Here is a 27817-nt window from a genome sequence, read left to right on the forward strand (position 1 = left end):
TATTCTTGTTTTATAACATAACTTTTGTTTTATATAATCTAATTTATTGTATTTTTACGCCAAATTTTAATATAATTAATATTATTGTATCCAATTTTACTAGTACTGCAGTTCAGTGGTGTATATATGTTGGCCATGTATATGCCTGATGATGGCTTTTAATAGCCGAAACATGTAGCAGAGCCAGACTTGGAACTGACCTTAATACCGGGTGTTCCTAAAAGAATGGTGGGGTTTCATTGCCGTATATCTCCGTCAGTTTTTGGTGATGAAAAGCAAAACGCATACGGACTCATAACTCAGCTCTCAAATTTTCATTTTGTACATCGCGCTCTCTCCTAGTTCCATTTCCGACAGTTAGGAGGCGTCAAATGTGACTGGTAACACATATCAAGATATGCTGGAAAACTGGTTGTTTCCACAACTGGCCAATGATTCCAATGACTACATTTTCCAACAGGACGGTACTCCCCCACATTTTCATAGCATTGTGAGAGGTCTGCTTAATCTGGTCCTTCCGCAACGATGGATTGGACGTGCTGCAGGTGAAGATGCCCCCCTTCTCCGGTGGCCACCCCGATCCCCGGACATAACTCCATGTGATTTCTTCTTGTGGGGGGCATGTGAAGGACATGGTTTATGTACCCCCATTACCCCAGTCGCTCCAGGATCACCGAAACAGAATCAATCGTGCTGTGGAAACCATCACACCTGAAATGCTGCAGCGGGTGTGGCAGGAATTCGACTATCGCATTGATGTGTGCCGGGTAACGAAAGGTGCGCACATAGAGGCACTTTGATGGATGTACATAAAATTTGGACAGTTAAACTTCCGATTGACACATGTTATGATTGTACACGGTAAGAAATACGAAATATATACGTATCTAAAACCCCACATTTCTTCTAGGAACATTCTGTATAGGTGTGTTGTGACGGTTTTAATAAATAAATTGTATATTATAACACAACATGATGCATGAAATGAAAAAAAAAATTATACATACTTTTATAATTTTACTCGAACGCTACAGGGAGAAACATAAATATGATTTCTGAGACATCCCTAAGTTGTTTATGCCTGTTGAAATGGGGACAAAAGAAAGAAATCCTCCAGAGTTTCTCACTACATATTCAAGACGCAATAAAACTCATCTCCTTTTGTACTTGTTCCATTTTAACAACCGCTTTCGCACGGCGTTTATCTTTCGACACTGGATACATCAATCAGTTTTCTAAACAAAACCTCAGAATAATCTGTCCTGGGTTAATCTGGATTCTACTGTATCTGTCAGTCAACACAGTGGCGCCGCTTAGTGGCCATCGCTTTATGAATTCAGCCGTTGCAAAACAACGGAGCAGCGACTGGCATAAGGTGAATTTCGGGTTTTCACTGCAAAATCCATTATGGTCACCCAGTAATCAGACCGGAGATAGAGCGAAGCAGACGGATAAACGCGTGCCAGCTTATGAAAGGATTTTATATTATACAAAGTAAATTAATACCTGAGAGCCTTCCCGAAAGCACAGACTTTGTTCGTGAACAACGATCTTATAATTAACGACAAAACTGGAGAGTTGCACCCTGTATTGGCTGCGCACTGTTTACACCTGCGTTATTTGCGCCCTGTCATTCTGACTGCTACAGTCTGGTCCCAAATCTTTCTTCCTATCTTCTCGTATCCTACACTAATTTTGTGTAAATGCTTCTCCGCGGAATAGGTTAACCAGACTGAGTCAAGTCATGCTTTCTATCTGTTATCCACCAAAATATTTGCATAGGAATGTAGGTACGACGCAGAAAAGTGTGCTACTAGTTTCAGTATCGTGATTACCACATTTTGGTAGTGGTAGAAACATAGAGCTCACCTCCAGAAGTTCGTGTGACCGTAACGATGTAGTTACCAATGGAAGGAAATTAAACATTTTGCGGTGAGTTTGTGCTGACCTCCAATGGCATACCATAAAGTTAATATCAAATTTTATAAAAATTCGCTCAGCGGTTCTCGAATTGAAACATATGGACAGACAAACAGTGCAGAGAGACAGACATGGACAACTCTATATGCGATCTTTTCACGAATACTGCGCAAAAAAACGCAGAACAATGGAAATATATGTAAGTCTTAATTAACAATGCAGGCACACAACACATCCAACACTATAAAATTTCAACAAGTGACCTGAGAAAATGGATTAGTTCTTAATGAATTAGGACCAAGCTATGCAGAATGCATAGTCAGCTATAATTAATGCAGAAAACTTATGGTTCACATTTTCATAACTATAAATATTATGTCATATTTGAGGTTTTCACGGCGGTGGCTATGAAGAAAGCAGTCTTCTGGGATGTGACACCATATCTACACGGTGCCACATCCCAGAAGACTGCTTTCTTTATGAATATTATGTTTCTGGTCACTGTCCATCGTTCTGTTTATATTTCAAAACACAACGTTTCGGAGGCAGGATTCTGTCTCCGAAATGTTGTGTTTTGTAATACAGAATGGGGCGCATAAACTTCCTTTTTTTGAAGGCGAATAAAAGAAAAATTATTGCTGATAGACAAAATTTATGTTTAGCTAATGAAAGAACATAATTTAAAGTGTTAAACAAAATATCTTGAAGGTAATGGCCACCCTTCTCTATGCCCTGATGCAACCGTTTTCTGAAGTTCCCCTCTGCACATTCCAACATGTGCACCGGAATTTGGGCTTCTTCCTGCCAAATAACATTCTTCAGCTGAAGCAGGTTTGTGGGGCGATGTTTAAAAACCTCTGCCTTGAGGTATCCCCATAAGAAATCACATGGCGTTAGATCAGGTGAGTGCGCTGCCCACAGGATGTCACCTCGAAGCGAGATGAGCCGTTCGGGGAACTTTGCCCTCAAAACTGTCATCGAAGCTCGGGCTGTGGGGGCCGTGGCACCATCCTGTTGGAACCAGACATTTCCTAGATGCATTTTTTCAAGAGCTGGTTCGAAAAAGATCTCAAAAACGACTGTCGAACTGCCTCCACATTTTCTGTCGTCGTAACGGTCCGTTGTCGTCCTGATGATTTTTCACCACACTCCCGGTTGTCCTAAAGTTCTCTACCCACAAAACAATCGATTTCCGGTCGGGAACCGGACCTCTGGGCTTAATTCCGAAGTGAGTACGGAACGCAAGCTGCACCGCCACGTAGGAATGGTTGTTCGAAAAATAGGCTTCGATAGCAAACGCACGCTGCTCACTCGTCCACCTCATGTTTCATACTGAGGGGTATTAGACAGAAAATTCCGCGACTGCTGCGTTCGCCGGGCCTATTCCCACTTTTCTGCGACCTCCCCTCCCTTCACAATGCGTCTTCACAAAAAGGAAGTTTCCGCGCCCCACCCTGTATAAACAGGACGATGTTTTAGACAAAGGCAAGACGATGTATAATGCCCAGAAACATAATATTTGTACTAATGCCCCATCGTCACAAACTTTTAGATCTTATTTAGTTTCATAACTGTTTTATATTTCTAGCGGGTAGCACACAAAGAGCCGCCTGACGCCAGTACAGCCAACTCCCGAAACATGTTTAACAAAGATCTACGGCGTGTAATGGCTAATATCCAATATGGATCTGCCGCCGTCACAGGCCTCTAAGGCTACGTCTTACAAAATCAAGAATTGTTATATGAACACGTACTCAGGCTACGTTTAACTCTACAACATATGAGGAACTTTCTCTCGGTGGTTTCCACGCTTAAAAAGACCAATTTATTTCCTGCATCTTGAACAAAATGTTATTCACATAACACGCACCCCCTCACTCAGTGGTCTATATAGAATTCGAGCACGAAACACGTTACGTTATTTCGGTGCAACAGCAAACTCTTGTTCTGCTTTAGGTTGACAAACTGACGGTCGCAATCTCGACCCGGGGACCGACTATCCGACGACCCTTCGTGTTTCTCCCACGTGTGTGCTCACCTTGAGAACAAGTTTATTCACAAGCCAGTCTCAATCAGTACCTAGGTCGTTCAGCACCGCCAACTCAACATAAGAATTTAACGAGTGGGTTCGAGTACAGGTGACACTCTGGTCTTGTAACCGGGAAGTTCAGCCGGCAACCGCCTGCCCTGAATGAGGTTCTTTCATGATTTACATCAGTCCCTCCCAGCAATAGCCCGTACAGTAAGTAACTCGATCACGCAGCGACCGCCGTGTAGTCCGTTGAAAGTCAACAGACGTTTCGGAGGAACATATCGCTTCCATCTTCAAGGTGGAATAAGCCGAGTAAGATACTAGAGTGAAAGCAGGTGCCAAGCATTCTCTCCCAGTCCATCATTATTTATCCAACCACTCGCCGCTGCAGCGTCCGGCTTCTGGCGGGGTCGTGCAGGGTTCCACGAAGAGGCAGAAGAATTTTGCGTTGAATGAAATAAGGGCTATGTGAAACTGGAAGGACGATCTGAACCCGGCCTATGTGAAGGTACTATATACCTGTATTTCCCTGGTAGGAACTGACTAATCCCGCAGGACATCCGGTGTCCCGGGACGGGTTCCAACAGGATACCTCGCGACTCCGAGTAAAACGAACTAGCTAACTTGCTCTGTAGCTCACTCTCACAACACACTCGCGAGAGAGTAAGGAAGACAAAGAAGAGGAGTAAAGGATTCTCTCAAGGTGCGCTGGTGTGGACGATTGAAAGAAATCAGGAAAAATCTCGGACTAGAAATTTCGTAAAGTGTTTCTAAAGCCAATAATTAAACAACTAACCAAAAAAGGAATATTTTTCATGTGGATATTCTTTCCAACGACAGTAGGGCAACTTCTGTAATTTCCCTAATTTCTTATATTACCTTATCTCACAGTTCCTCCCCCACAACTGATAACACAAGTCAACCATCGCGGGTAGATAGGAGGCTATCAGTACCAACAATACGGCATTGTACTCAGCCCAACTGCCGCAGTGTTGCCACAGTTATGGGAATATTCGTGCGGCTTAAAATCTAGGTCATCAGAAACCGTAGGCATAATTTCGAATTTTCCATTAGGTAACAACTTTATCCATACTACTGGTAGAGTATGCCTACGTCAATCCGACTTTCAGATTCCAGATCTGTTTACCACAAAATCGAAAGGTTTCGTCAGGTCCACAAATTACTATTTTCTGGCTGTCGCATATAAGAGAAGGGCACGCGGTAGTGTAGTTGGTTGAGGTACTATGCTACAAGACGGAAGGTCGCGGGTTCGATTACCGACTTGGTCATTGTACTTTACGACTGCCCTAATCCTTCCAACCGCATTATGGTCCTGGGGTCGACTCAGCCTCTAACAGAAATGAGTACCAGGAATCTTCCTGGGGGTAAAGTGAGGCCGGAGCGTAAGGCTGTCAATTTCACCGTCATATGTGAGCTGATTGTCTAGAGAAAATGTGGGAGCCTCGACGTCTCACAACCCTATGAGCCTCCACGGTCTGTTACAGGGATAGCTTTACCTTTTTAATCACGTACATAACGAGAAGTCTATCTGTTTAAGAAACCAGCTATCTCGCAGCAGAAAGCGGAGCACGGTTCACACACATTAAATCCCACACATGAATATATCCCACTTCAATTTCACTGACCCCTTTCATCTCCAAGCACATGCTTTATTTCCAACTGTTTCATCTCTAAAATCTTGCAGGTCTATGCACTTTCTTGTCTCTCGTCTTACCTCATAGATGCCACTCTGCTAATAACACTAAGTGACTTGTATATAAATTATGAATTTGCTTGTTACGTAACATCCTTCGTAGGTTAAAACATATTGTATTTGGCAACCTACTTCGTTAGTACCCGAAGTCCAGGTGCTATTTTCCTGAGGCACAGAGCAGGAGTTTACTTTTACTCGAAAACGAGTGAATTTCCTCGGTCACTCCAGGCCAATTAGAGGACACTATCTTAAAAAGGGCACACGACCACTTCCTTCTCACGTCTTAATAAGCTACGCATCACTCATGATCGTCTTCCTACATCGAACTTCCTGTATAATCTCTTCAGTTGGATTAGCGGCATTAAACGCGAAAAACTTAACCAACCGTCATTCAGTGTCGTAGGGTGTCCAGACCCGTGCAGGCGCTACAAGTTGGCATATTTCCATGTTTGTTCGTGCGACGTAGTCAAACCAAACATCAGAGACGTGTGACCTCCTTACACAGCGAGAATACAGATGACTAATTAAGCGTAAGAGGTCCTGACGGCAGGAAGCTAATTCTGTAGACAAGAGCAAATCTAAAATAAAAAGAACACTTCACTTCTGTTAATATTGTTCTCACAGGCAAACCCAATGAATGCCATATATTTCAGTTGGCATTACTAAGTGTCGACCGCCGCTGTGGTCTAGTGGTCAGAGTTCCTGGCTACAGATCCAGAGGTCCGGGTTCGATTCCCGGCGCTACTAGATTTTCTGAGAAGTAGTGGGTCTGGAACGGGGTCCACTCAGCCTCGTGAGGATAATTGAGGAGCTATTTCAAGGAAATAGCGGCTCCGGTCTAGAAAACCGAAATTAACGGCCGTGGGGATCTGTTGTGCTGACCACCCGACACCCTCTACCCGCTAAAGTTGGCACTAACTTCGCCGATAAGCGGCGGTCGCTCGGTCGGTATAATTCGCTTGCGGACTACAGAGTTTGTTTGTTTATTACTGCGTCGCCGTGAAATTGGCAGCATACTTGCCTTATATTTTGGAAGTCATTAGTTCAAATCCCGGCCCCGGATTATCCTGGGCTGAAGTTTTTTTTGTTGTTGTTGTAATGCTGCACCATAGTTTCTCCAGACAAATGCCTGGACCACGCCTTCAAATTAGGCTCCTGCCGAGCCTTATTACATCCGTTCCATTTCAGTACTCAGTCGTTGCTGACTGCCTGTAGTCTGAACTATTGGTAACGTCGTTAAATAAGCCGGAGGTAAATCATACAACCAGTTCTTCCAACTCAACAAGATGGTAACCTGACCCTTCGGAACAGGCTATTAGTTCGGCCTGAAAGGACGCAATACACATGACGTCCGGCACCAATCTGATCGAATCTTGACTGAAGATGCAAGGATCTTACAACTTGATGCCTGTACCGGCCTCAAAATTCTCTCTGCACTTAATTTTGCCATCCTATTATTCTTTGTCCTGTAGGTTAATAATAAAATACTATCCCCAGCCACCTATATCCAGTCAACCTATCTACATGGGTTTTCCTTATTCTCCTACAGGTAACAAAGTCGTCTACTCACGCAAAGCATGCCCTTATTATATTGTCTAACGGTGTACACTCAGCTACGGGTCGCAAAGTTTGTATTTAAGATCTTTCAATCTTAGATTTTCCCCCGTTACCCTATATCGATTTCTATCTGATGTCTACCACTGGTTTAACCAACATTTCGTAAAAGTAAAAAAAAAAGTAAAGGTATCCCTGTAACAGGCCGTGGAGGCCCATAGGGTTGTAATGTGTTGAGGTTCTCACATTTTCTAGATAGTCGGCTCATAGATGGCGGTAAGGTTGTCAGCCTTACGCGTCGGCCACCCTTTATCCCCAAGAATATTCCTAGTACTCATTTCTGTTAGAGACTGAGTCGACCCCAGGGCCATAGTGCGGCTGGAAGGATTAGATAAATATAAAAGAAAATCCACCTCATCGGGATTCGATTTCACGACCTTCCGGCTTGTAGTATAGTGCTTCAACCAACTACGCTACCGCGTGCCCCCAACCAATATTTCGTGTAAGTTAAAAATGCAGGATATTCCTGAACATTTAATTGTAAACCGCGTGTGCAAATCGTTCTATCGCCTGACTCTACACATATATGCATCCCTTTCATCTTCGAAACACTATGCTTATTATATTTCCTTAATACTGTGGCGTACAGACCCACTGTTAGGTAACGATATCTAAAAACATTCTCTTGCAACAATATGACGTCCATTGCTAAGCAACGGACCAATCAACGCGCTTCCTTAAATATAGAGGCTGTGTCTTCTGGGTGGTCGGTACAAAGTAGTTATAAAGAAGTGTTCGGCAGCACAGAGCTGAACAGTAGTCGAGTCGGAAGTGAAGAGTCGAGGTTCGGGACGCCTGCTTGCCAGGATATGAGCTTGGGAGCAGAGGAATGCAATTAAATTCAGTCTTCGGAATTGGCAGTTGCAGAATGGCAAGGAAGGAATTCGGCTGAGAAACGAAGACCTCATGCGTGAACTGAAGCGATAGTGAAACTGTTATAAATCCGTTGCCAGGATATGGCTAGTGAGGACTGAGAACACTAGTGCGTGTACAACGGTAAACTGTAAAGTGTGTAGATCAGCGCTATATTACTTGTAGTCCCGAGTGGTGTGTATAAGGCGTCAATAAATCCAATCATCCAATTCAAAACCCCGTCTATAGTCAACCCCACACGCGACAATATTTAATCGAATCACGCCAGGGTCACTTAAAACGACTCTCTATTAAATTTTCTTTTAATTTTTATCTATGGTGCACCTTCTACCAAGAGACTCTGTGACCCTATCCTTCCACGTTTACCCGGCCGGGTGCCTTCACCCATCCTGCCTAGGCCGCACTGAATGTAGCAATTAACATAATGTCTCTCCACGGGACACTACCTTTACCAGCGGAGGGACTTCGAGGCTGGACGCCGCATTAGCGGTGGCACAGCAACAGATACCTCACAGAGGTCAAAACTAATGGGCCACACGAAACGTGTCACAGACAAGTTTACGTTCTGAGGCACAGTAACACCGCTAAAGCAGCCACAGTATTTTACAGAGCTGAAGATCTGCGTACAAGCGTCAAAGCACAAGGCAGCTGTTCCTTCATGTAACTCAAGTGTTCACTGCCCTCTGTTTAGGTCCCAGCGTGACTGCCTCCGTAACAGGCCCACAGATCAATCCTTAAGCGCCAAACTGTGCAAGAAGTTTTGTCCACTACTCACATCTCGTGTAAGAGGAGGTACCACATTATGGAAGTTCTCTCCGCTCGTAAACTGTTGGTCTTTTGAGACTTCCTTCTCGATATCTCGGACATTCATGAGCAGATTTGCGTCCCTGCTAATGTTGTGTATAGGGATGCTGATTCCCTTTGTTTCTTACACTCATATTATACAGCAAACGTATTATTTTTGTATTTATTTATTTATAATAATTGTATTCGGTGTAATGTCTATATTTTATTCTCTCTCTCTTCTTGTTAACTCCGATTTATAGTAATAAAATTATTAGTGTTATTATTATTATTATTATTATTATTATTATTATTATTCAGATATGATTTAAATTGCTTGGTACTTTGTCTCTCCTTCCTTGTGCGTGTTTTTTATCTTCCTTTACTCATGTTTACTCTGTAATTGGTCACAGGTCTGTTTCATTAGCATGTAAGTAATAAATGAATAATGATTTTTATTGTTTGCATCTGTTGCGTGTATTATAATTAAAAAGGTATTAAGACCTTATATACTCTTACGTTCAACAGTCAAAAGTAACAATGATTTTATTGATTAATTTAAAATCAACATTACATGTTTCGACCCTCAATGCAATTTTAATTGTAATGCATTAATGTTAATAAGAACTATACATAGACATGATTGTATATCATTAGGTCATCTATCTCACTTCATATTGTCGCGTATCGGGCGTATATCGCGACAAATAACTTCACGCCGTATTTTGTATAGCGAATTTTATTTCACACTCGCACTTACAATCACCCAAATTACAGATTTACGGTTACTGCTATCTGCAGTATCACAATTAGTACACTCCAAATACCAGAATACAACTGACTAGTTGCTGGCTAACTCGGCGGTAGCTCCAGGACTAACTGACTGACTCAGTACAACTGCCTGTGAACAGCCTTCGCTGTTCCTTATGTAGCCTCGATCGGACAGTCGTCGCCTGGTGCCTTGTTGCTAGCCACGCTGTTCGGAGTTGTTGACGGCTGCCTAGTAACCGCGATATCCCTCGGTGACGTCACCGCGTTGACTTGCGTTGCCTAGCGACCAGGATGCTAGGACTCGGCTAACATCGGCTCGCTTCGGCTTCGCTCGGCGCATCACGGCTGGCGGAGGGGGGGGGGGGGAGGGGCGTCATTCAGAGCTCAACATGTCACAATATGTTACATTTTTTTTTTTCCCTTGGCACTACAGCCCCAGAGGGCCTAGGTCTACCTCCATGAACTCCGTTCACTTCGGTTTTTCTAGATCTTACACATTCGGTAGGGCTCCTTGGGCGAGTGATCAGCTCGTCGCAAGGCCTCTACCTGTAGACAAACACAGGAAAACTCACACAAACATCCATGCCCTGAGTGGGATTCGAACCCACGATCCCGGCTTCCGAGCGAGCGAAGACAGTGCATGCCTTAGACCGCTCGGCTACCGTGACCGGCCTCATATGTTACATTAGGTACATTCAAATTAAGAGTAGGCTTACTGAAACACAAACTGAGAAGTTAGTAGATGTGATATACACGTAAGATCACACGTTACAAACCCATTAATTAAATTACGTATATAACGAACATCTGAGGATAACTCTTTAAGGGTTGAAATATGTAGTGCCGATTTCAAATCAATCAACAAAAACATTGTTGCGCTTAATGATTGAACGTGTTTAAGGTATAATAACTTTTAAATGAAAAACGAATCGAACATTATTGTTATATTATTATTATTATTAAAACCATGGGCTAGAGTACTTCCCGAAAAGCTACTAGAGGCTCAGATAGTGACGAAATTCCTCCCCTTCTGTGGGACCCGAAAATGTATTGGTGTTCATAGCAGCCCCTACCTCTAACCTCAACATGAATCAAAATGAATCCAGTCCACAGGCTCTCAAAATATTAGTCTAAGAACCTATTCAATATTATCCCCCATATATGCCTTCATTTTTCATGCTCTCCTTACAGGTGTCCTGATCAAAACTGTGTGGGCATTTGTCATATCTCCGTTAGTGTCACATCTGTCCATCTCATCTCCTCCGGCCAATATTCGGGAGGGAGTACAAAGTAGGAAGTTCGTCACTTTACAGATTTCTCAAGGTTCTAATTGCCTTCCCGAGCTCAGGCCCAAATATTCTCCATGTTCCTTTATTCGTGTGAAATACAAAGTTTCACACCTATACAAAACAACAAGGAAATCTGTGAAGTTCCACGTATCAGTCTTCTCGCTTTCAGACAGCGGACGGGAACATAAAAGATACTGTGCTGGGTAACAGCAAGCAGCCCCCGAATTTAATCTGACAATTTCCTCGGAAGTTGGTTTTTATTTGTTACTCTAATCACCAAATATCTGAACTTCGCCACATTTTGCAGAATACATTAGCAACTTTTGCATGATTTTTTTTTCCACATGAGCATGCACTTCCGCTTCTTCGCATTTGCGTTTAGACCAACCTTCTTATTATTGTTTCATCCATCATCCATATTCGTACTTGTGGCACTTATATTGCGCCCAGTAATTCGTACTTGCGGCACTTATATTGCGCCCAGTAATTCGTACTTGTAGCACTTATATTGCGCCGAGTAATTAATATTGTCAGCATAGGCCAGCAACAGACAATAAATTTGGTTTACCTGGATCGTCCCAAAAAAAAATTCTGAAGGTAAACTGGAAGACAATGGCGAAACGACTTCCTTTCAGACTATTCTGAATAGGAATCGCATCAGACAAATCTTATATATACAGACTCTGATGCAGCACTCGTCCGCAATCCAACGAATTCGGTCTACCCTCATACAGGTCTACGTAAAACTCGGTTCTCTTCACTGAATAACCAATGGAATTTTTTCGTAATAATAATTGCAAATTCGTGCTACATGTTCCACCAATTTCAACTTGGTCTAATTAACAACCTCAAAGATAACAGGCGAAGGAGGAAAACAGTGAAGCACTCCTGCTATATTATCAATACTCTACTCTGCACTCTCTCTGACTTCCGAACATACACCTCAGAACTTCGATTTCAAATATTCTGAGTCTTCGTCTCTGGCCAACAAAGGGCGCGATGGGTGTAACTGAACGCCGGTTATTTTAAATTTCAGTTTCTATAGAGCGAGACAAGGCCCGATTATGAAATGTCCTGAGTAATTCAACGTTTCCAGCCACAAACTGATTGTTAACATAACATCCTGCTTTCGTCTGTCTTACTGTGAAACACAAAATCATTTCTCTTGCTGTGAAACTTATCACTTATTCGATTCTAACTTTAAGGCTATAAAATATATGTTGGATAACAGGGAATTGATTAAAAACCTCTAGTCCTGCGAGAGCTTAATGCAAAAACACATAAAAGTATTCAAATGACAGCGAAGCTTAGCGGGAAAGGAAAAAAAAAGAGCGGTAAATGCGGAGGAGCTTGTCGGCTACAGAGGAGACAATTCCCGGCGATTGGGGAAACAGAAGGACGCTAGGGAGATTCCAGTAGTACCGAAATTTATCAAAAGGGCGCGCTGTGAAAAGTAAACATGGCAATTCATTAACTGTTCCATCATAACGTACGTCGCTTTTTTCTTTACTTTCTTTCTCTTTCTCGTTTTTATCAATCCTGCTGTGCGTCGGGGGCTCCTCCCGTTTAACTATGCAACTCGTTTAGAACGGGCGTCGCTCCTGGAAATTCTATTACATTATCTATCGGGCTTTCCCCCAACTCGGGCTCCTTATTTGCAGACAGATAATTCCTCTAGTTTGGCGCGTCTAGCCACGCTACAGGAACGCCAAAATATGGGAACTGCAGCATCCAACGGCATCTCCATGCGTAAAACGAAGGCATAATGAGAGAAGGTGCCCATCTTTCGGCTATACGTGTAATTGTATCTGGGGAGTCTACACTTAAAGCTGCCGATCACAGTGGAACCGGAGTCTCGAACATTGGGACCATGAGATCTAATCCCACTCGAAGCATGGATGTCTGTGTGAGTTTATTCTCTGTGTAGATAACGGTCTTGCGACGGGCTGATCCCCCGTACAAGAAGTCCTACCGATTGTGTATAGGATTAAAAGACTGAAAAGGCGGCCAAGGTCCAAAGGGCTGTAGAGCCATAGATAGATAACGAAGCTGCTTAAAGGGTTAATTTCGTTGGTACCATGAAGTACACAGCGTCTGCTTTAAACGGCTTTCATGCCGAGCCCGTCGGTTTTATTCAAAACTGTGAATCACAAAGGTCCAAAGTAGTAAATAATCTTATACAATATTAATCGCACTGAGAGATAAAACTTGTATTTGAAACGTTCTTTTTTTCTGGCGAACATGCAGCAAAATGTAAGGAGAAATAGTTGACGATATTGTTACATATTTGCTCAAAGCAAGGATTGTGAAGCCAGAAGAAACGACCATTGCTAGGGAACATTATGGTAACAACATGTGATCCGGAAATGAAGTACGAGCTGAAGCCAACGGTTGGAGTATAAGGTTGGCGTGAGATGGTCGCCAGCCTGCGTCAACGTAATACCGTAAGCAGAGGAAAGTCCACTGTTGGCTGTGGCTACCATGCAACGTGACTGAGAACACTAGTCTATGTAATGTAAAATTGTCCATTAAATCCTGCTATCAATCCAAAATCTAGGAATTAGAAAATGGCTGTCACAACTGAGGCTGTCTCAGTTCATCCGGGTCACTCAATCGCGTGACAATATTGTGCGGCAAGATTCTTGATAACTTAGAACTTGAATCGACTTGCTTGACTAATTTCGCCCAGTCCTCTTTGCGTTTTAAGTACCCACTTCGCTAGCTGCTTCGGCGGACTTCCCAGAGCTCAAGGCGGAAACAGTGAACAGGAAGGCAACGCGGTATGCAAAATTGCAAATGAACGCTTACGAAAAGCGTTTAGGACACTGTTTGTTAATGTATGCATAATGTCTGTTCATATTGTTGCAGTATCAGCTAAATGCAATATATCTTGCACGGGGCCTTCCCGGGAGTGAATAAGTAGAGGAGTGATGCTGACCACCCACTTTCATCCACCGCCAAGATATAACTCCACTTCCCCATACGTCTTCATGACATGGCGCTTAGGCCCCAACTGTGGCTGACTCAGTCCATCCGGGTGAAATATACAGTACTGCTTTGAAAGGGATCATCAGCGCCGAATTCCAAATCCAAACTTTCGAATGTACAGAGTGGACCAGAAGTCAGTTAACTGAAAGCATTCTCTTATACTAAGGGGAATGTTCAGATTTAAACGCGACACTCAATTTGTAGAACGGTATCACAGAATTGTGACTTGGGCACTGAACATGGAGAAACTCATTTAAAAAAACTGTAAACTCAGTAAGTAATAAAGTAAGTACAATGTATTTTAATGTACATTTTACTATATAGTTAATTGGATCTTCGGTCAACCTGCATTCTCGTTCCATTCGCCGGTACGCATGCGCACCTGCTCGTATATAGTTCAGAGAGTGTCTTCAAATAACGTTATAATAAATCAATAGATAAAAGGTAAAGTTGTCTCTGTGCTTAACTAATTAAACACTATTCCATGAAGGCGTATGGGGGACTGGACGCATAGAACCACATTTTCTTGACCTCGGCGCTAGTTGCAAGTGGGTGGTCAGCTTCACGCCCCTGCCGCTTTACCCCCGGTAACAATTTTGTAAGAGGCTGGGTGGGCCCCAGACGGGGTGGATAAATGAAAAATCTTGTCTCCACCGGGACTCGCACTCCAACCCCTTGGTCATCCAGTCCCTAGCCAGTCGCTGCACCGACTACGCTATCCTGGGACATAATAAATCAGTATGATAACATAATTTCCCGTGAAAGGTAAAAAGGTAAAGCTATCGCTGTAAGAGGCCGTGAAGACCCTTAGGGTTGTGAGACGTCGACGTTCCCACATTTTCTTTAGACAACCGGCTCACAGATGGATGTGATGTTGTTAGCCTTACGCGTCGGCCGCCCTTTACCCCCAGGAATATTCTTGGTACTTATTTCTGTTAGAGGCTGAGTCGACACCAGGGCCATAGTGCGGCTGGAAAGATTAGGTCCAATGAAAAATCGACCTCATCGGGACTCGAACCCGCGACTTTCCGGCTTGTAGCATAATGTCTCAACCAACTCCGCTACCGTGTGCCCCCCCTCCCTTAAAGAACTAAGGCTTACACGGATATAATACCTGAGTATAAATAAGTGATATTAAGTGATTGTGATATGCGAGCTTTCCCACGTATTCACTTCCAGCAGCAGGCTTTATTCAAACTCAGGAAATTACATGGGTGAGGATGTTCGAAAATCATGGAACAGTTAACGTGTAGATCTCTTACTGGTCGACGGCTCTTCTTGTTGTCAAATGAACTGGGTGAGCTGTGGCCTATGTAAGCCATCAGAGGCCTGTGGCTTGAGTGGCTGAAAGTCTCAGTCACCATAGCCGATATCAGTTCGAGATTCGAATCTAGGGCCTCCCGAATACTAAGCCACGACGTTCTGTTTCTTATATTTGTCTAGTATATACATTTTGCGACCTTTCTTGATTCTAAGATTTTGAATAGAAAATATTTCCAAAACCAACAAAAACTCCAGACCTTTACAATCCTGAAACAAACAAGATGTCAAGTGCCACGCAGGCAGTAAGGAATGTTTATTTTAAAACGAAGCTCTTGTAGTCCTGGAACAGTTGCGTCTATTGGGCCAACTTCCCTTTTTAATATTGTCTTCCCTGCTGAGGACATTCAAAATTCTCTAGTATCGGAAAAAAAAAATCCCAAAAGTGGCAACACTGTTCACAACTAAAATGTTGAGAGCCCTGTGAATGAAACAAACGACAATCATTTCGTTTATAACTGAGAACTGCGTGTCATGACGTCATATTTTATCATGCGACCAATCAGCACTCAGAGACTATGCAGGTCAGGTCACAGGGTCAAGTAGAGAGGCCAGCACGAGAGCTAGTACAGTCCATTAGTAGGCATGGTATGAAGTCAGGAAAAAAGGCAATCAAGAACATAAACAGCTACCACAGAAGGCTAAATAGCTGCCCGCAACACCTGAAAGGCAAGCCAGTTTTTTTTTTCCTTTGCACTACAGCCCCAGTGGGCCTAGGCCTACCTCCATGAACTTCTCCGTTCACAGGCAAGCCAGTTACCCTACCAGATTTGGCCCACTCTGCGCACTCAAGAATTCCGCAAGCAACTGGAGTCAAGAGAAAGCTTCTTCTTAATGAATATAAATTATCATGTTAATTACAAGTAGCTTTACGAACAAACTGCAGGGCCTGCTTTACAGTCAATGGTCCACATATCGGTAGGGAGGTTTTGTTTTAGGATGCATTCAGCTATGTTCACAAAACATCTTACAAAAGAAGCGCCCTCGCCATGTCGCGAAACTCGCACCTATATAAAGGACATTAAGCAAAAGCACAAGACATTTTGACCTTGCAAGGTTAAATATTTATTCATGAGGTAGGAATTATGGGTCCACAGCCCCTGCCACCGATTGGAGACAGGCTTTGAGCCCATCATTCTCACTTCATCTGAATACTGGGGCAGCCCCCTACCCAGTGGGTATCGGAAGCTCTTCCTGCGGGGTAAAGCTGGCCACACACCTCCAACTAACGCCCAGATCAGAAATACGCGTATCTGTACATCCACTCCCAATACCCCTTCATGGCGCAGTGGTTATTTAGTTCAGCACGGTGACTTTACCTTAGTGAGTACCTGGAGCGCTTCCATCGTGGGAAAGAGGCAGGAACTTGAAACTCGGCGGTCACATCCACCTAGTGCTGGGGTTTTTGGGTAAGTTAAGCTTTACCCCCCCCCTTTCCATTCGCCATCATAGCGTGGCTTTTAGACACGGAACGATTTAACCTTTCACATTTCGGAACTTCAGTGTCACAGTGACGTATGTTTCAAATTTTATGAAAATCGATCAGAAGGCTAATCAGATATGCAGGACAGTAAAACACGAACACGAACGTACGTGATAAAGACCCACTTATACTGTGATAAACTCACATCTACTGATATAGACTCGCTCCTATTGAGACAGACTAACATCAGCTTAGATAGACACAGACCTACAGAGACAGAAATTGCTTGCTGCAGACCTTGTGGTCAAGAATTCTAGACATGAAAGCATCCATTGTATTCCGCTGAGCGCACCATCCCAAATGCGATCAGACCTCTTTCATTATCACGACTCTCCTTACATGACGCCTTGCAGTTATCTAACAAGTAGCGTCGAGTTTCTAGAATGAAATGATCTGAGTGAGGCGTTCCTTCAAATGTTTCAATCAGGCTAGAATGAGCACTATAAAATTTAATTAGGCATACATGTATATTTAGACTAGTTAGTTAGTTATTTAGAGAGGGTGGGTTTCCCCATGCAAAGAACCTTATATCCCCAAAGGGGACCACTGAGCCAAATTCCAGGACGTTTCCCGCCCAACAATAGTCTCTAAGGCCTCCGATAGATGGGGGAAGCATTATAGACACCGCTAAGCAAGTGGCCAAACTCGCTTGCTCGGCGGGACTGATGGTACGCACCATTTATCGGTAGGGTAAAGAGACTGGTAGAATATCATAGAGGGAAGCACAATAGATCAAACTGGTCGCGGTGTATGGGGAAACCCACCCTCTCTAAATAACTAAATGACTAACTAACTAGACGAGAATCAATGTTTAAAAGGATAAATTAATCAGGTGTACCATAGAAGCCTCGCGTCATCGCCACGTGTATAGCTGTTAACGTACAAAAATACATTATACACGTATATAAATAATATCACACAAAAATTATATATGCCTTTATGTATATAGCCGATCACAGTGGCCGCGCCGTATGAGGCATAAAATGTCTTAGCCCGCTCGAACGCTGGGATAGTGGGTTCGATTCCCACTTGAGGCATGGATGTTTGTCTGCGTTTATTCTGCGTGTGTTGTTCTGTGTAGGTAGCGGCCTTAAGACGGGCTGATCCCCCGTCCAAAGTGTCATACCGACTGTGTATAGGATTAAGTAATTGAAGTGAAACGACAGATAGATAGATAGATAGATAGATAGATAGATGTACATATCTGAGTGTTTGTGTAAATTCGATACAGCGCTAGATTGCATACTTAAATCTTTACAGTCTGTTTAAACTATCTTAACTTTGGATTTGTAATATTTTTTTACAACCAGAAGGTAGAAGTAATAAATTTCGCGTGTAATTTCAGGCATATTTTTGTTATTTCCGTTGTGTTCCTGAAGATAACTTAGCTACGCTCTCGAGCTGCGTTATATTGGAACCGTGGTATCAGAAGGCTGCAACATACTGCAGGGCAGAACTCAGTGTTCCTAAGTCTACATTCGATAGGCCGAATTTTATTCTGGCAGCTGCTTTAGTCATCTAAGATTGGTCTAGTTGCCGCAATGCTCGTTACACTAAATGGCCTGAATCACTCGTAGCCTACGTTCTGTTAGCGTACTCGATCCAACCCATTACGCTTTTATATAACACCGGTCAAGCGCAAATGGTGGCACAGCAAACGAAAGTTATAAAATTTCCAGAAATTCAAAAATATTTTCTGGCCAGATTTATATAAACCCCCAAATTTTAATCGTTTTTAAACAATAAAAGTCATGTGCTCATACGGAACGACTTTACAACGGTGAAATATCATACGAGTGGTAGGGAAAACATAATGGAAAATTCCCCGGGTAAACTATGACATTTCCCATGGGAGAAAAAAATTCCCTTGACCTAACACCAGTGGACTATAGCTGGAAAGAAACTGCGAGATCAGGGAACGAACGGGAAAAAGGGAAATTCCCTAATACAACTGTGTGTATGTGGGCTGATTGGCAGTGAGGGAACGAAACTTATTGCAGTACCCGTCCTGATTGGGTGCATTCCCTCGCCTTGTCTGTCTCTCTCTTTCGCCCATCTAGCTGATTGCCAAGCTTCGCTCTCTCGTCACTTCTGCGCCCCAACAAATCGAGTTTTCCCCTTGGAGGCTCACCACCCGCAGCACATCACACCACGTCACTGCCGTCCTATGGAGGAAGTACATATGGAGAGGTAAAGAACATAAAAAAATAAGCTTCGCTATATTTGTAAGCCCCTTTTCTTACCACCAGACACTTTGTGGTTCTGTTTAACAACGAAAGGCTTCACGAACTTGTGACTAATGAAGGCGTTTTGCTGCATTTACTTTCCGACTAGCTTCACTGCTTTATCCAGCGCAGGCTGAACTCAGCTCCTCTTCGCTCTGCTTGCTTCTTCGTGAGCCAGAACCTAGCGTCATTTCAATTCGGAAGGTTCCGAGTTCAAACCTCAGACCGGGCACCAGCTATACTGGCCAAGGTTATTCGTAGTTTTCTCTACATCAAATGTGCCAATACTACAATCAGGCTAAGATCGTTTCCTTTAAAATCCTTTCCATCTCGTCATTCAGCAATTACCCCCCCCCCCATTCGACACTACAGAGGGTACAGGGCTGAAAGCGTCATGCAGCAAAGCAGGAAACATTTTCACAGTTAAACTAAAACTTGAACAGGATGTGGCTACTATGGCCCGGAAATCTATCTATGGTTTTGCAGCCCTAGTGGACCTTGGTCGCTTTTTCAGTTTCTTAGTCTACACACAGTTGGTAGGACTCCTTAGACGGAGGATAAGCCCGTTGCAAGGCCGCTACCAACACAAAATAACACAAACACAGAATAAACGTACACAGACATCCATGTCTCGAATGGGATGCGAACCCACGATCCCAGTGTTTGAGCGGGCAAAGACAGTTCATGCCTCAGGCGGCGTGGCCACTGTTGCTGGAAATACCGGCATTTAAATAACAGTAGGCTCATCCCATTGCAGTGAACATACCCTCGAAATGTGATCTTTGCAATCAATCTTATTGGCCGTGATTTCAAAAGCCATACGTCTTAAGGACATTATGCTTTATGGCACGTACAGGGATGCTCGAGAAAAATGAATTTGCCTGGAGCACCCTGTATGGTAGGGTAGATGGGTCGTAGGTTACTAAATGGCAATGTACGAGATATTAGAGGAGAGAGCAGTCGGTATACCGAATGGCTACAGGGTGGAAGACCAAGGGGTCGGAGTTCGAGTTAAGGCGGGGGCAAGAATTTTCTTTTCACCACGTCGTCCAAACCGGCTCTGACGTTCACCCAACCTCCTATACAATGGGTAATGGATGCTCTTCCCCGGGGTTAAAGCGATTGGGACTTGAAGCTGACCACTCACCTTCAACTAGTTCCGAGGTCAAGATAATGTGGATCTATACATCCACTCCCCCATACATCTTCATGGCTTAGTGGTTAATTAGTTAAGCACAGAGACAAGTTTACTTTATTAGAGAATGACTGTTTGGGGCACACGGTAGCGTAGTTGGTTGAGGCACTATGCTACAAGCCGGAAGGTCCTGGGTTTGATTCCCGATGAAGTCATTGGATTTTTCAATTTACTTAATCATTCCAGCCGCACTATGGCCCAGGGGTCGACTCAGCCTCTAACAGAAATGAGTGCCAGGAATCTTTCTGGGAGTAAAGGGCTGCCGGCGAGTAAGACTGATACCCCTACCGCCATCTGTGAGCCGATTGTGTAGAAATGTGGGAGACTCGACGTCTCACAACTCTATGGGCCTCCACGGCATGTTACAGGGATTGCTTTACCGTTTCACCTTCATTGGAGGATGATTACGTTCGGTGAATGTGTAAGGACTGGGTAGGAAACGGTCGTAGCCTATTCCATAGCAGTACCATGGGATTCTCTTGAAGGTAAAGGTAAAGTTATTCCTGGGCTTAATTCATTGTGGGGGAGTGGAGGTACAGTTCATTCACCCTTAACCTCGACATCAGATGGAGGTGAGTGGTCAGCTCTCACGTCCAGGCTGCTTTGCACCGAAAGAAACAGGCCCTGGTGTGCCGCAGAGCCAGTCCGGACGTTATGGAATGCAGAAAATCACTTGATCCTACCAGGAATCGAACCCCTACTCCTCGATCGTCCAGCTAGTAGCCTAGTCGATATACCAATTATGCTAGCCCATCACAAGTGATTGAATTAATTTTACAGCGCACTACCGCACATCCGAGGTGAGGCATAAACCGCTGAACTCTATAAGCCCGGACGTCAGAAAAACCACTTGTCAGGAATTTTGGCATGCCGGGCGAGATCGAACCTGGCAACTCCCGAAAACACGTCCGAAGGGAACATACTGGATCCCCGTGCCCCGAGAACACATAATGTGCTGTGGTGTGACAAGCGATGGCCGTGTGGTCACTCCGAGCTCAGTCACGGGGCATGCATCGCTGCGAGAAATGTCTCAAGGCTTCTACCCCTCCCCTAAACCCTTCGTGAAGCTGTGAGATGCATCTCCGCAGCTCCTCCTTGTGGGAAAAATCACGTCGCAGACTTGGTACTTAACGCTGAAAAAGTTTCCTCTAAGCTGCAAGACTTTCCATTAAATTCTAATCACGGTTAGTAGAGGTCAGTGTCACCTGTTGTACGTGTTCAATACTACCTGTGGGGACCGGTTCTCCCTGAGGCCATTGACCCAAGTATTCACAGAATCTTGAAGCTCCCTTGTTTCCACAAGACACTGTGCAGCTAGTCTTCACAACTTTCTCATGTCAACACAGGGGCTGTGGGCATACCCGTTACTGTCCTATTACAATCCGTCAATCGGCACTTATGCTTGGAGTACAGACCATCTATGCGCAGTAAATTGTTTGGCCTGTTCCTGCTCGAGACGTAATTCCGAACTGCCAAACAACAGAATCACCCCAACCAAGGAACGCATCTGCTAAACAGGTATCACTGTTGGACTTCTCCAAATAAAGTGTTTAAGAATGTCAATTTATAATTACATATATTTATGTTTCAGCTGTTTCAAAAGTATTCTAGTGTCTATTATTATAAAGCTACAAGCCGGAACTTCACGGGTTCGATTCCCGATGAAATCATTGGGGTTCTTAATAGACCTAATCCTTCCAGCCGCACTATGGCCCTAGGGGTGACTCGGCTCCTAACAGAAATGATTACCAGGAATCAATTTGGGGTAAAGGGCGTTCGGCGCGTGAGGCTGACAAATTTACTTCCATCTGTGAGCCGATTGTCTAGAGAATATATGGGTGCCTCGGCGTCTCGACACTCCTATGGGTCTCCACGGCCTGTGACAGGAACACCTTTCCCTTCTCTTTAGTAGTACAGCATATTAAAATGGCGCTATAGTAGTCTTTATTCGTGGATTAGAATTTGAAGCACTTTCCGAATCACCTTTGGCACTAATTAATTCGGATACTCGGCGTTCTATTGTATTTAAAATTTGTTTAAACAGAAAAGTGTTAAATACTTAAGATACAGGCCTCATTATGAATTTTTTAGAGTTCGTCTCTTCATCGCATCCATGGAAGTCCTAGGCTTCTCTTTCGTCTGGGTAAGTAAAGTAAAGTAAAGTAAAGTAAAGCTATCCCTGTACCAGGCCTGAAAGCCCATAGAATGACCTCATCGGGACTTGAACCCGCGACCTTCCGGCTTGTAGCATAGACCCTCAACCAACTACGCTACCTCGTGCCCCTTTTCCTCTGGGTTGATACTTTATAGAATTATTTGGACTCGAGATTTTCCATCACGGCCAACCATTTGAAGAAACCCACCTGACGCCATCTTGTTCTCGCACAAACACAGGTCCAAAGTCTCCAGTTCCACCCCAAACTGCTAACACACTGTTAATGGATGTGGCTAGCGAAGATATTCTTCAGGAAAAGCGGTTTAAAGTAAATAAATAATATGTTAAATTTTTATTTGAATAAATGAAGAAATAAATAATTCAGTCTGACTTTATCTTCGCTGCTGATGAATGTCTGATTCCTCACTTGTTTTGCATGCCAGTTCAACTGCCCATTTTGTATCTACAGGAGGCTCATATGAAGAGGTCAGCTGTTAAGTGCAAGAAGGATGGAAGTGTCATATTTCAAAATATCATTCCAAGACAGCCATGGAGGGGATGAGGAGACCAGGAAAATATAATTATAAGCTACGCGAAGGTAGCCCGACCGAGATTCAAACCGTGCAACTTCTGAATATAACTCAAGAGCGTTAGAATATTAACAATTCCTCATTTGAAGAATGCCGTCTCTTTGGATGTAGTGCCGTGTATATCCTGCGTGAACCGACGTTCCTCCGAAACGTCGGCTCACACAAGATCTACATGGCGCCAAATCACAAAAGACGGCATTCTTCATAGTCTCCTCCGTCAAAACCTCGAAGCTTAAAAGTCGTCGTTTGTTTACCTATTCCATGAAAAGACTTTGCAGCCCAAATCTTGGAACTGTTTCAGAAGAGGAGCTTAGCACTAGATCGGCTAGCCCGTGGGATGAGATCCTGAGGGTGCTGCACTATGACCCTTTTGTATCCCCACGCCGTACGTCTTTTCTCTGCGAGGGCTAAAGAAAACAAGGAGAACACTGTCAACAGACCCATATCGGCCGACTTGATCAAGCTTCGCCCGCCTTATCCGGCTGTTATGGAGGATATGGTTCTTGCTGCATGTGACTTCATGATACGTTATAGCCTGAACTGTGTATGGATTGAGACCTTCACCGCTCCACACATATCTTTCGTCTGGCAAGGGGAATCCCGGCAGGATGCGAGAGCTGCAACCCGCAGCAAATGGAGCAAAGTGCCTCCTATAGTGCCTCCAGGGACAACTCAAACTCTTTCTTCTCTCAGCATCTGAAGAGGAATTCTTTATGTTTCATATCCGAGGCATCACGACTTGTCCCTATAGCCCAATCATAGTCAGACTGAGAGTCGGCTTACGTTCTTCAGCTGAATTTTGTCAACCGCCCGCTTCAAAATGATCTGTTCGGTGTGATTTGTAAAAAGGGGCAGGAATTTTATATCATAAGTCTGGTATGTGCAGATTTGAAACGAAAATATGTATATGGAACGACTTAAAGGAAAGGTGTCTATAGAAAAGCATTATTAACCCACCTGAACAGCATGGACAAATGACAACTTCCCAGAACTTGAATTTCGTCACAAACGAAATGGACACAGAGGTCGAAGAATATTCAGAATATGGCCAAGGGATCGGAAAGGTTTCTGCTGAGGAATGTACGTAGACAGCCGCGGAAATCTCAATTTAACAGAAGAGAAAACGTTCAGTGATTCTGTGTGTACAGCTTTTCAATTCCCCGTTGGCACACAGTACCGCCGGAAAACTAGAATTTCGTATTGTGAAAATATCAAGTTCGACGCTATACAGTTTCAACACTGATAGCATCGTGAAATAAATAATTTAAGGGTTGTATTTACGATTATATCCATTGGTACGAATTTTAGAGGTAAATATTTTGATTCTGTACCGAGTGACAACCTAATAATTGGATTTCCTCAGAGACGATCCAGGCCCTCAGTGTCTGCCGCCAACTCCTCAGATGGCATATAACATCTGAAATATGTTCAGCATCATCGCGAGCAACAGACTTCGAAGTGAGGTAGTGTCCGTGTTATCAGATTTATCCGTTCTCAACAGTCTCTAGTCTAGTACATTTGGTCGAGTCCACGGACATAAGGTCTTACTTAAAACGCGTCATATTCTTCCGTCCAGAAATGCAGTTGCAACCACTGCCTCGCTACTTCTTGCTATATTTCTCCTCACTAATGACGCCAGACCCTGAGGCCAGGTCTAAACGCACGACCTACACTAATAACCAGAGAAATATACGAAACACAGCAGGAAGGCCTAAAGCTGAATGCCAAATATTGGGTTCGGTCAACGGCTTATGTCGCTATTACGGCCCCTATGACATACAAATGATTACTTTCTCATGCACAGAGTGGGGAAAGTAGCGTACTGCCGGAACTCCAAGCCTTGGGATATCTAATACACATAATTTAATATTTGCATTCACTATATTTATTTCACTAAATAAATCCAATTTAAGCTGTTAAGTTGGTACTACTGCCACACTTGTGCTGTCACGTACACGTGCCTTCAAAAGCTGTATGAAGAGCGTAATCACTACCCGCCCCCCTATCATAGCTATATCATTGTCACGTGTCACAGAGTGACTAAAGACGGGGTTCGGACTGATACTTGGATTTATTAACAACCTACAGGTCTAAATACAAATAATTATTGCATTACTGCTGCGTTACACAATTTACAATATCACTCCACACTAATCTCTTCAGTCTATCTGCATTGGTCTTCACGAATTTATTACAAAGGAACTATAGCAGTCTCACTGAATTACACACTGCAAATATTACACATAAACAAAGTATTCTATTCACACGTTAAGTCTTCGCAGGCCGCCTTGTAATTCTTCTGTACTTCTAGTTGCAATTCGCTCTCAACTTACAGATCACGGCTCTAGTTTCATAGCCGTGGAACGGACATGGACCTACAGTAAACGCATATCACGTGATTGCTATCCAGTCTATTGGCGCGTCCGTCGTATCTACAGAAAACACAGCGTCCTCTATTGTTGCGTCTTTGACCGTGTTTACATAGCTATTGCCTCGCAACACGTTGATCAAATTCATTATTTATTAATTATAATTATACCCTACTGCCTAATGGTTCCAGTGGCGTGTGGGTATTCCCTCAGAGATACCTTCTTGAAATTAATGAACCACATTCATTACAATTACGTTGATTCATGAACCAAGGCATCAGTTAATACCCCATCCTTAAAAACACAGGCTAAAGCATGAAATACGATTAATAATACTGCAATTAACATTAACGTGATAACTGGGTAAATAATCTGTCTCTTGTTCTGTATCTTCCAACTCTGAGCTACGATTCCTTGAAGAAAGAGATGGAAAACAAAATTTAATTCAACATTTACTTATGAATTGTTGTATTATCGAAGTCTTTGTTTCCTCCCTTATCAGTGTAACAGCTAACCACGTGCAACTGGGCAACTGTTGACTGCTTCTTCGTCTTCTCGTACAGCCACCTCTAAAAATGTGACACTCACGAAACGTCAGTTGTACTCCCAGTGTGAGAAAGAATGGCGAGGAAACGCCTGCGTTCAAGGAATTTTTCATTCATACTCGATGTTGAAAATGGAAATGTTTCGTAGCCGTTTTTTTCAATGGTAAACTTGTGATCCCCTCGTGGGAGAGGGGATCTCGTGGGAGAGGTGTGATCTCCACCTTATCGTGGTGAAGGGGTTTGAGTATGCCAAGGACCCTGAGAGCTATACCAGCGGTAGCGTAGCTACTGGCAGGGCCTCCCTTGCTGGACAGGTCAAAGGGTAGGCATCAGACGAAGAGAGACACCAAAAACTGGTGCCGGAAGCAGCGTCATCAGCAGCGACTTGAAGCACAGAGCAAATGATGCTCGAGATGGTTCAAGTTCTTATAGCAACAGGCGTGACCAGAGTGGTTTGAACGGCTGTTGTACTGCGATGTGGAAAGCAAATGGAAAAACTACCACATTATCACTTTTCCTGGATAGTCTCTTTCCAAAAACAGAAGATCGCATTAATTGGACGAACTGTTTTGGAAGAGACTGTGGACCTGTCGTCTGACAGATTACTGATGAATGAATGAAACTTGTGATGCGACCTTTGTTTACAATTTAAAACCGACACAATAGACCCCATTGCAACGACGTAGAAAGGGGATTTATTTACAAATCCGTGAACGTTAAATAACTAGGTTATGCACGACACCGCTTGTACTCTCCAGAAATTCTTCTTCACTTAATGGGACTGCATCAAGGATACTGAATTTGATGACGTGGAATTAAGACATTTGTGTTCTTGGTCAGAAATTGTAATTACTGAGGCTCGGGGAAGACGAAGTTTCTGCCTTCAGTTCAGCAGATCCCACGATCGTTCCCTCAGCCCTTTCCCTTAAAGGGACGAAATACTTAAATGTTCCTGAGATTCGAAGCCATGTCTCCAGGAACATGGGCTCAGTCGGAGTAAACAGCAAGAAATAATCCCTCAGTTTCACACATTTAGGAAAGAGAGATTACCATGAGGCTAATTTGTACTGGACCAGCCCTACCTGTAGTAATCGTTCTTGCAGAGGATCATGTTGGCCTTCGTGAAGCAGGAGCCTCCGATGTCGGCAAGCATGGCGCCGCAGCACGTGCACTTGAGACAGCCGTTGTGCCAGTACCGGTCCAGGGCGTGCAGCAGGAACCGCTCCACGATCTTGCCGCCACACCCCGCGCACACCTTCACCGTCGGACAGTTATTGTTATTGCTGTTATTGTTGTTATTATTGTTGTTATTATTGATGTGATGATGGTGCGGGTGGTGCATCGGGGCTCCCGGGGGTGGTCCCCCGCTTCCAAATGGTGGGTGCTGGTGGTGTGGGTGTTGATGGTGGTCGTGGTGTGGTCCGGGGTGTGGTGGGGGGCCCGTGCTCCCTTGAGGGTGGTGGTGGTGGTGATGGTTAGGCCCCATCACGTGTCCGTTGCTCATGGTGCTGCCGTGTGACTGCGAGCCCGGGTGGTGAGGGTGTGGAGGGTGGCCGTGCTGGGGGTGGCCATGATAGTTGTTGTTGTCCGGGGGCGGAGAATGTGGAGAGTTCAACTCCGTGTAGGGGTGGTAGTGGGGATTCATACTGCTGACTGTACTCGCGGCCAGCTTGCTGGTAACACGTCACGGATCTGCAACACACGAGTACAGAGGCACGTGTCAGAACAACCAAATAAACTATGCAATATTTGGTAAAAGGTAAAGTTACGGTTGCCCTCTGCTTAAGTAATTATTAAGCACCAAAACAAGAAGACGTGTGACAGGGCGGAGGTGTAGCTCCACCATTCTTGGCCCAGGTACCAGATGGAGATGAGTGGTCAGCTTCACGACCCGGCAGCTTTACCACCTGAGAAGGAGTTCCCGCTATGCATTGGAGTTTAAAAATATTTA

General features: G+C 43.9%; 1 protein-coding gene across 1 annotated transcript in view; it reads right to left on the bottom strand.

Annotated features, from left to right (window-relative positions):
- LOC111861320 (LIM/homeobox protein Lhx9) overlaps positions 1-27554 on the bottom strand; it is a 174879-nt gene extending 147325 nt beyond the window's left edge. The window contains exon 1 of the mRNA XM_023845780.1: positions 26949-27554. Within this exon, the coding sequence (XP_023701548.1) occupies positions 26949-27511 (563 nt within the window). The 5' untranslated portion in view covers positions 27512-27554. The remainder of the gene's footprint in view (positions 1-26948) is intronic.
- Between the last annotated feature and the right edge of the window lie 263 nt (positions 27555-27817).

The sequence above is a fragment of the Cryptotermes secundus genome, unplaced genomic scaffold (genome assembly GCF_002891405.2).
Source record: "Cryptotermes secundus unplaced genomic scaffold, Csec_1.0 scaffold221, whole genome shotgun sequence".
Classification (NCBI taxonomy): domain Eukaryota; kingdom Metazoa; phylum Arthropoda; class Insecta; order Blattodea; family Kalotermitidae; genus Cryptotermes; species Cryptotermes secundus.